The sequence below is a fragment of the Salvelinus sp. IW2-2015 genome, unplaced genomic scaffold (assembly GCF_002910315.2).
Source record: "Salvelinus sp. IW2-2015 unplaced genomic scaffold, ASM291031v2 Un_scaffold1381, whole genome shotgun sequence".
Taxonomy (NCBI): Eukaryota; Metazoa; Chordata; class Actinopteri; order Salmoniformes; family Salmonidae; genus Salvelinus; species Salvelinus sp. IW2-2015.
In genome coordinates, this window is record NW_019942871.1 from 210678 (window position 1) to 220774 (window position 10097).

General features: G+C 46.0%; 2 protein-coding genes across 2 annotated transcripts in view; both read left to right on the forward strand.

The window, feature by feature from the left end:
• LOC112070628 (pumilio homolog 1-like) overlaps window positions 1-4090 on the forward strand; it is a 13390-nt gene extending 9300 nt beyond the window's left edge. Inside the window, exons 2-4 of the mRNA XM_024138067.2 lie at window positions 2621-2793; window positions 3591-3713; window positions 4013-4090. Of these exons, the coding sequence (XP_023993835.1) occupies window positions 2632-2793; window positions 3591-3713; window positions 4013-4090 (363 nt within the window). The 5' untranslated portion in view covers window positions 2621-2631. The remainder of the gene's footprint in view (window positions 1-2620; window positions 2794-3590; window positions 3714-4012) is intronic.
• Window positions 4091-5512: 1422 nt separating this feature from the next.
• The window catches only part of LOC112070633 (pumilio homolog 1), a gene marked incomplete at its 5' end in the record, with an annotated part of 43691 nt that continues 39106 nt past the window's right edge, over window positions 5513-10097 (forward strand). Inside the window, 2 exons of the mRNA XM_070439060.1 lie at window positions 5513-5621; window positions 5757-5947. Coding sequence (XP_070295161.1) covers window positions 5513-5621; window positions 5757-5947 — 300 coding nt within the window. The remainder of the gene's footprint in view (window positions 5622-5756; window positions 5948-10097) is intronic.

A 10097-nucleotide genomic window follows, 5' to 3' on the forward strand; every position in this document is an offset into this window, starting at 1 on the left:
GTGGTCCATAGCGTAAGTCGGACATTCACCATGGGAAGATGATCAATAGTTGTGGTTCACATAGCCTAGCGGAACTTCAGCCATGGAATGATTCAATGAGGTGTTGGTTCCATAGTCGCGGACATATCACCATGGGATGATTCAATGTGTGTTGGTCCATAGCCTAGCGGACATTCACCATGGGAATATGAGTTTCAATCAGGTTGGTTTCATAGTGTAGCTGGCTACGTTCACCATGGGAATGATTCAATAGTGTGTGGTTCCATAGCCTAGCGGACATTCCCATGGGAATGATTCAATAGTGTGGTGTGTCATAGTGGTAGCTAGTCATTCGACCGTGGGAATGATTCAATAGTGGTGGTGTTCATAGCCTAGCGGACATTCACCATGGGAATGATTCAATAGTGTGTGGTTCATGTGTAGCTAGTCATTCACCATGGGAATGATTCAATAGTGTGTGGTTTCCATAGTGTAGCTAGTACATTCACCATGGGAATGATTCAATAGTGTGTGGTTCCATAGGCGCTAGCGGACAATTCACCAGGGAATGATTCAATAGTGTGTGGTTCATAGTGTAGCTAGTCATGTCACCAGGGAATGATTCAATAGTGTGTGGTTTCATGAGTGTTAGCTAGTACAGATTCACCAAGGGAGATGATTCAATAGTGTGTGGTTCATAGCCTAGGGATCATTCACCAGCGGAATGATTCATAGTGTGTGGTTCCATAGCGTAAGCGGACATATACCATGATCTCTCTCCGGAATGTGCATCTCTCTCCGGAATGTGCATCTCTCTCCGGAATGTGCATCTCTCTCCGGAATGTGCATCTCTCTCCGGAATGTGCTCTCTCCTGCCAATTCATGCACATTTCATTGTTTCATAAATTGTTTGCGTTTTGATTGTTATTGTAAATCAATTCCCCATTACATATATCACCAGTAGTACATTTTAAAGTTAATTCCTATAATTTCTAATCTACAATGTTTGTTTGGTTACGGTAATGTCTGTTGTATGCGTTCAATATTATTATTCCAGTCTTTTTACCGTTTACCGTTTACCGTTTACCGTACAACCTATGTGAGAAACAAGTTTTGGCTTTATTTCATTCCATTTACGAATTTTGTCAATTTAGTCATCGTCTTTTGTTTGGAGCGCTCCTGTCAATGTTGAGTAAGGACGCMCACCTAATTARGCATATAAGAAGGCCTATTTGTTAAGTTCATGTTTTAAGTATCCCTATATCATTTCGAGTTAACATATTGGCTACCTGGCCTGCATGCAAAGGTATACATAAATATGCCCATTTGGGGATTTGATAGTATTTCTGATTGGCTCAATGCACCACCACTAATGACCTGTGGAGCTTCTCAAAGTAATGTTTTCTTCACCTCAAACAGCAAGCTAACAGCCTGTTTTTACATCCAGTGAGAATTACAATAGTTCTTCAATGTATTTAAAAATATTTCCAGCTCTCTCCCTTTCGATAATCACTCAGCGTGAAAGGGAAAAATGTCCTGCTCTGATTCAGTGGGTCATTAAATAGGCCTACCTGATTTCTTCTTATCTCTTGCGCAAATAGCCTACAGCAGTGTCTGTCCAGAGCTCACTGGCAGGCAACTCTCAGGGCCCAGAATATTTTATACAATGTTGCAAGGAGCTTCAGGCCAGACACAAGTTAATAATTGATACAATGTTTAAAGTTTGTTGRAGGCCATGCATAGCCAATGTGATTTTAAAAAATATATAAATTTCTACCTGCAGGCTGCAATGTTTATATTTGTTGGTTTTATAGGCTATTTTTACATTGGTGGCAATGACAATAAAGTACGTTTTTAGGTTCGAATTCATTTTCATTTAGATTTGGATTAACCACATGACAATGATTTTGAGATACGAAGATGTTATTATGAATTAAATGAAACTGTTCCACGAAAATGTGAATTTGAAAACCATAACTGGCACGCAGATCGGTAGAAGCGGTGAGATAAAGTGGCATTCCACATGAGTAAGGTTACAGACTCCTCAGGAGAGTAAGGACAGAATCTGCAAAAGCCAGCAGGAGGAGGATGGTCGAGTCAGGTTAAGGTTTTATATTGTAGTTATCTTGATCTCTGGCTCCCTCTTGAGTCATTTGTGTCTTATTTCAGCAAACAGTGAGCTTAAAGCATCAGACAAGCTCAATGCATATACAGTTGATTTTATTAAAACACATAGGGTGTGTCTATATGGAAAAATACATGTAACAAAATTCTACCAATCGATTGGTCGAATGAACAGACGACTTTCGTTCTACCAAGATTTGTTTTAGTCGAGGACACCCCTAATGTGTATGTGTGTGTGTAATATGTATGTATGTATATATATATATATATATTTGGATTTTGAGGAAGTGAAATAGGCTTTCGCTTGTACAGTGTCTCAAACATCACTAACCAAATGCGGAATCGGCCAATTGGCGTGTTCAGTGGCTCTTTAAGAAATATGCTTTCGGAGTATATTTGGAGGGCTCTTTTAAGCACAATCCATGACGGGGTTTTTTCAGCTACAATAATAAAACTATTGGTAGATATATCGGTTGTGTGTGAATATTTCAACTAAAGGTGTGTGTCTCTTCCCCAGGCCGTGGTGGAATGAGCAGCGTGTGTGTGTTGAAGTGTAAATCAGTGCTCTGGCAGGACTCGTTCAGCCCCCACCTCAGAACTTCAACTCCCAGCATGCCGGTGGTGCTGAGCAGCGGAGGACACGCCCCCCCGGCCGGACAGACCCCACATGCCCCGCCACCAAGCCAGCAGGTAAGGGATGGAAACCAGGGCATAAAATGAACACCTGCCAAATGCGGGTAGATTTTGGCATTGGCCGATATGATGTGTACTTCACCAGGGCTCCACAGGACGAGCATTTCACTCACATTTGTGAATTTAAAAAAAAATAGTCAACTGTGATCACATTTAAAGTAAAATAAATGCTGTTTTCAAAGTATTTCTGCCGTTTGTGTTTCATAGCTCAAATAACTACGACTCCTATATAGCCTATTCCACCTCGCGCTACAACTGCCTGGCGTTTCTCCGTTTTGTTTTGTTTTCTATGTTTGAGTTTCAACCGCTAGGGAAGAGAAGACAACGTCTCTGTTAGTCAGAATCACAGGCACAAACGACTCGAGTCGCGCTACCATGGTAACCTCCCGCCCTTAAAGAGGCAGGTGAAGATTTGTCTCATCTGTGATATTTTGGATTAAATGACTCGGGTCACAAAAAATGAAATTTAAAACAATATACCACATTACTTCTTACTAGTAATACATTTGTTTTTGAAACATTACAAAGCATGCTCATGTGTTTTTTTTGTGGGGGAAAAATATTTTGGCCCATTTTTAATAAAAAATAAATTAAAATTATTATTTATGTAAAAAAAWATATATAAATAATAATAAATGAAAATAATTATAATAATCTGAGGGGCTGGTAGATTTTTAAATCTATGTCATGTCAGACTGCAGTACACGTCACACAGACTGACAGATGTCCTGACAAATTAATGTTTGTTTTGAGCAAAGGTGGTAGCAGAGATGTTAGCTGTGTGTGTGTTGCAGGGCGTGGCGGGTACGGGGCGGTCTCAGGATGATGCCATGGTGAATTACTTCTTCCAGCGGCAGCACGGGGAGCAGCCTGGCAAACACCGCTGGCCCGCTGGGGAGAACATCCACGACAGCCAGGTACTGGTCTCTCTCTCTGTAGGGGGGGTGTTGTTCTAACCTGGTCTCTCTGTCTGTAGGGGGGGTGTTCTTTCTAACCCTGGTCCTCTCTGTCTGTAGGGGCGGTAGCTGTTATAACCTGGTCTCAGTAGTTTAGTTTATAACCTGTCTCAGTAGTGTGAGTGTTTATAACCTGTATAGTAGATTATAACCTGTCTGCTCTGTAGGTGTTATAACCTGCGTCTCTCTCTGTAGTGGTAGTGTTATAACCTGGTCTCTCTCTGTAGTGTAGTGTTGTTATAATGCGTCTCTCTCTTCAGGGGCGGTCGATGGATGAAGCTGAACCAGGTGATTCCAGGCTCTGCGCTTCTGGAGAGCGTGCCAATGGGGAGAGGTAGAGGGTCAGGGGTATCAGGTCAAGTATTAGAGGACCAAGAACTCAGTCCTTACCGAGGCCATATGATGTGGTTGAAGAATACTGTAGGCCCAGAATAAAGTACCCCATAAATCCTGCGTGCGTATATTGTCATGCGTAGAAAGAGTCGCGAGAGCGAAAAGCGCTGACCGTCCCTGCGTGCGTGCGCTCTCTCTTCTCGTCTCGCTCTGCTCTCGCTCGCTCGCTCTCTCTCTCGCTCTCTCTCTCTGGCTCTCTCATTTCTCCTCTCTCTCTCGTCTGTCTCTCTCGTCCTCTCTCTCCTCTCTCTCTCTTCTCTTTCTCTCTCTCCTCTCGGTCTCTCGTCTCTCTCTGCGCTCTGCTCTCTGCTCTCTCTCTCGCTTCTCTCTTGTCTCGCTCTCTTCTCTCTGCTCTCTCTCTCGTCTCTCTGTCTCCCTCTCTCTCTCTCTCTGCCTCTCCTCTCTCTTGCTCTCTCTCTCTCTGCTCTCTTTCTCTCCTCTCTCCTCTCGCTTACGTTCTCTCTCTCGCTCTCTCTCTCCTCTCTCTCTCGCTCTCCTCTGCCTCTCGCTCTCTCGCTCGCTCTCTTCGCTCGCTCTTGCGCGCGTGCGCGCGTGGCGGTCGCTCCTCTCTCTCTCTCGTCTGCCGGTCTCTCGCGCTTCTCTCTGCTCTCGCTCTCTCTCTCGCGCTCTCTCTCTCGTCCGCTCGTCTCTCTCTGCGCTGCTCGCGTCGTCGGGGCGCGTCGCTCCCTCTCGCTCTCGCTCTCCGCTTTTCTCTCTTCGCGTGCTCTCCTGCTCGCTCTCTCTCTCGCTCGTCTCGGTCGTCGCGGTCGCTCTCTGCGGCGTCTCGCTGCGTGGCGGCTGGCTGCTCTCGTCCGCAGCGGCGGCTTCTCGTGCGTCGGCGTCTCGCTCTCGCTCGCTCCTCCGGCCTCTCTCTCCTCGCTTCTCCTTCTCGCTTCTCTCTCTCGCTCTCGTGTCCACTTTCTCTCTCTCGCTCTCTCCTCTCGCGTGCGTGGCGTTGCACTTGTCGTCGTCTCTCTCTTCTCTTTGCACTTGGTCTCTCGTCTGCTCTGCTCTGCGTTCAGCTTGTCTCTCATCTCTCTCTCTCGTTCACTGTCTGCTCTGCGTGGCTTCTCTCGTTCACGTTGTCTCTCTCTCCTCTCTCTCGTTGCACTTGTCTCTCTCGTCAGCTTGTCTCTCTCTCGCTCGTCGCGTTCACTTGTCTCTCTCTCTCTCGTTCACTTGTCTCTCTCTCTCCTCTCGTTCACTTGTCTCTCTCTGCTCTCTCTCTTCTCTCTCACTGTGTCTCTCTCTGATTTTGGTGTTGGTTGCTTTTGTTCCTCTTTCTGTGTTCTGGCTCCTCCCTTTCTGCTGTTTTGGTCTTTCTCCATCTCTTTCTCTCCCCTCCGCCCGGGTGTTCCTTGTTGTGACAGCAGCTTTTGACAGGTAAGAAGTTTTGGGAGAGTGACGAAGCTGGAAAAGATGGACCGAAAGGGATCTTCCTGGACCAGTGGAGGGACAGCGCGTGGGGGGCCACAGGTAYGACCGAGAGTGAGCCCAGCCCCTGGATTGAAACACCAATGTGTCACCACACCAAGTCTTGAGTGCCCAGCCAAATGTGTACGTGTGTTTGGCAGTTTGACAATGGGTCTCTTTTTCTTTCTCCTCTACCAGACCACTCGGTGTCTCAGCCAATCATGGTGTCTCATCGGCCGGGCGGGGGTTTCCATGGCGGCGGGGAGGTGGGCGGGTCAGTGATGTCACCGCGGTCAGAGAGCGGGGGCTTAGGAGTCAGTATGGTAGAATACGTCCTCTCTTCTTCTCCCGCCGAGAAACTGGACTCCTGCCTCCGTAAGGGACCTTTCGTAAGTAGCCTACCCTCATTTACACTCACATCATTCAATACATGTCTCTACATGGATCACTATCAACAATGCTGACCCACCTTCCCCACTGGCAACCTGGACTCCTCGCTGCACTGGGTTATACTGCATACGGGGTCTCGTTTAGATCTCTCTCTGTGTCTCTGTCTCGCTCTCTCTCTGTGTCTCGTTTAGATCTCTCTCTGTGTCTCGTTTAGATCTCTCTCTGTGTCTCGTTTAGATCTCTCTCTGTGTCTCGCTCTCTCACTCTCTGTGTCTCGTTTAGATCTCTCTCTGTGTCTCTGTCTCGTTTAGATCTCTCTCTGTGTCTCTGTCTCGCTCTCTCGCTCTCTCTCTGTGTCTCGTTTAGATCTCTGTGTCTCGCTCTCTCGCTCTCTGTGTCTCTGTTTCTTTTAGAACTCTCTCTCAATTCAATTCAAGGGGCTTTATTGACGTGGGAAACATTGCCAAAACAAGCGAGGTAGATAATATACAAAAGAGAAATAAACAATAAAAATTAACAGTAAACATTACACATACAGAAGTTTCAAAACAATAAAGACATTACAAATGTCATATTATGTATATTTACAGTGTTGTAACAATGTACAAATGGTTAAAGCACACAAGGGAAAATAAATAAGCATAAATATGGGTTGTATTTACAATGGTGTTTGGTCTTCACTGGTTGACCTTTTCTTGTGGCAACAGATCACAAATCTTGCTGCTGTGATGGCACACTGTGGTAAAAAAAGTCTTCGACTCAATTTAGCATGAGGGTCTGCTATACACATTGGATTAAAGTTTGATGGAAAGTGGGTGTTGGGGTAAAACATACGACATTATCAAATCCATGTACACAAACAACCAAGTGTACGGTTTTAAAATTGGCAAAAAACGGGCCTCCCGGGTGCGCAGTGGTCTAGGGCACTGCATCGCAGTGCTAGCTGCGCCACCAGAAGTCTCTGGGTTCGCGCCCAGGCTCTTGTCGCAGCCGGCCCGCGACCGGGAGTCCGCTGGGGCGACGCACAATTGGCATAGTGTCGTCCGGGTTAGGGAGGGTTTGGGCCGGTAGGGATATCCTTGTCTCATCGCGCTCCAACGAACTCCTGTGGCGGGCCGGGCGCCAGTGCCGGCTAACCAGGGGCCAGGTGCACCGGTTTTTCCTCTGACACATGGTCGCGCTGGCTTCCGGGTTGGACAGTGCGAGCGCTGTAGTATAAGAAGGCAGTGCGCTTGGTTTGGTTGTGCTTCGAGGACGCCACTGGGCTTTCGACCTTCGTCTCTCCCGACCCGTACGGTGAGTGTTAGCGATGTGAGACAACATATGGTAATTACTAGCGATTGGATACCACGAAAATTGGGAGAGAAAAGGGGCAAAACATTTTTAAATTATTTTTTTTATATATAAATTGGCAAAAAACACACATTTCAGGGCTGTGGGGGTGAGACAGGGATGCAGCTTAAGCCCCACGCCTCTTCACAATATATTCAGTGAAGTGCGAGGGCAACTAGAACACGTCTGCAGCACCCGGCACAACCTAGTAGAATCTGAAGTCAAATGTCCACTGAATGGCTGATGATCTGGTGCTTCTGTCCCCAACAAGGAGGGCCAACAGCAGCACCTATATATCTGCACCCAGATTCTGTCAGACCTGAGCCCTGACAGTAAATCTCAGTAAAGACCACAAAATGGTGTTCCAAAGAAAAGGTCCAGTCGCCAGGCACCACAAATTACAAATTCCACTAGACACCGTTGTCCTAAAGCACACAAAAAACTATACATACCTTGGCCTAAACATCAGCGCCACAGGTAACTTCCACAAAAGCTGTGAACGATCTCGAGAGACAAGGCAAGAAGGGCCTTCTATGCCATCAAAAGCGGACACAAAAATTCAACATACCAATTAGGATCTGGCTAAAATAACATTAATCAGTTATAAGAACCATTGCCCTTTATGGTTGTGAGGTCTGGGGTCCGCTCACTCAACCAAGATTTCACCAAATGGGAACAAAACCCAAATGAGACTCTGCATGCAGAATTCTGCAAAAATATCCCCAGTGAGTACAACGTAAAACACAAATAATGCATGCGGAAGCAGAATTAGGCCGATATGCGCTAATTATCAAAATCCAGAAAAGAGCCGTTTAAACTCTACAACCACCTAAAAGGAAGCGATCCCAAACCTTCCATAAACAAAGCCATTACCTACAGAGATTAACCTGGAGAGAGTCCCTAGACAAGCTGGTCCTGGGGCTCTGTTCCACCAACACAAACTGAGGCCCACAGAGCCCCAGGACAGAACACAATGTAGACCCAACCAAATCAGAGAAAAAAAAATATAATTACTTGACACATTTGACAGAATTAAACAAAAAAACTGAAGCAAACTAGAATGCTATTTTGCGCCCTAAACAGAGAGTACACAGTCGACAAGAATACCTGACCACTGTGACATGACCCAAACTTGAGGAAAGCTTTGACTATGTAAGACTGCCGTGAGCATTAACCTTGCATATGAGAAAGGCCGTCGTAGCAGAGATGGCTCTCAAGAGAAGGAACAGGCTATGTGCACCACTGCCACAAAATGAGCTGAACTTCCTAAAGCTCCTGCCATATTTTATGACCATAATTAAGACACATATTTCCCTCAGATTACACAGATCCACAAAGAATTCAAAACAAACCCAAATTGAGTTAAACTCCCATATCTACTGGGTGAAATACTCACAGTGTGCCATCACAGCATGCAAGATTTGTGACCTGTTGCCAACAAGAAAATGGTCACAACCATTGAAGACCCAACACCTTATAAATACACCATATTTATGCTTATTTATTTCCCTTGTGTACTTTAACCATTTTTACATTGTTACAACACTGTAAATATACATAAAGACATGTTGTAATGTCTTTATTGTTTTGAAACTTCTGTATGTGTAATGTTAATGTTAATTTTTATATTTTATTCTCTTTTTGATATATTATTCTACCTCGGCTTGTTTTGGCAATGTTTCCCACGTTCAATAAAGCCCCTTTGAATTATTGAATGAGAGAGAGTTCTAAAGAAACAGAGACACATGAGAGCAGAGAGCGGACACAGAGATACTAAACGCAGAGCACGAGAGAGAGATGGAGAGAGCGAGACAGGAAGACACAGGAGAGATCTAGAGACGCAGAGGAGCTAACGAGACACAGAGAGAGATAGCAACAACGAGAGCTCCAAACGAGAAAGAGTGAGAACCGAGACCCAGAAGAGAGATCTAAACGAGACATCAAGGAGAGATCTAAACGAGACACAGAGAGTAACGAAACTCAAGAAGGCGAGGAGGACACAGAGCAGAAGATGATCTAAACGAGACGAGAACATGAGAAGACGCATCTAACGAGACAACAGACGAGGTAGAGAGAGGAGAGCAGAGTAAGGAGGAGGAATCGAGGCAGACAACAGAGCAGACCACACAGAGAGAGACTCTAACAACAGGAGACGGGAACAAAGAGAAGAGAGTGGAAGGCGGACAGAGATACCAACGAGACCACAAGAAGAGAATCAAAGAGCACAACAAAGGAGACTAACGAGCACACAGATACAACGCCAAACGCACGAGAGATCTAAACGAGACCCGCGTATGCAGTATAACCCTAGTTAGCACGAGCAGGATAAGCTCCCAGGTTTGCCAGTGGGGGAAGGCTGGTCAGCCTGTTGATAGTGATCGCATGTTAGAGACATGTATTGAATGGAGTGAGAGGAGCTGTAAAATGAGCGGTAGCTAGCTTACGAAAGGTCCTACGGAGAGGTCAGGAGTCAGTTTCTCGGCGGGGCAGTAGAAGTAAGAGAGGCACGTACTTCTGACCCATATACTCGACGTCCTCAAGCACATCCGTCTGTCTCTGCACCTGCGCCCTAGCTGAATCAACATGGTACCACTACGCCACTGCCACCGCCGCGCATGGAAACCCCCCCGCCCGAGATGAGACACCATGATTGGCTGAGACACCCGAAGTGGTCCTGGTAAAGAGGAGAAAGAAAACGAACAATGTCGTAAACTCGCCAAACACACGCTTACACATTTGGCTTGGGCACTGCAAGACTTGTGTGGTGAACACATGTTCGGTTTCAATCCAGGCTGTGGCTCACTCTCGGTCTACCTG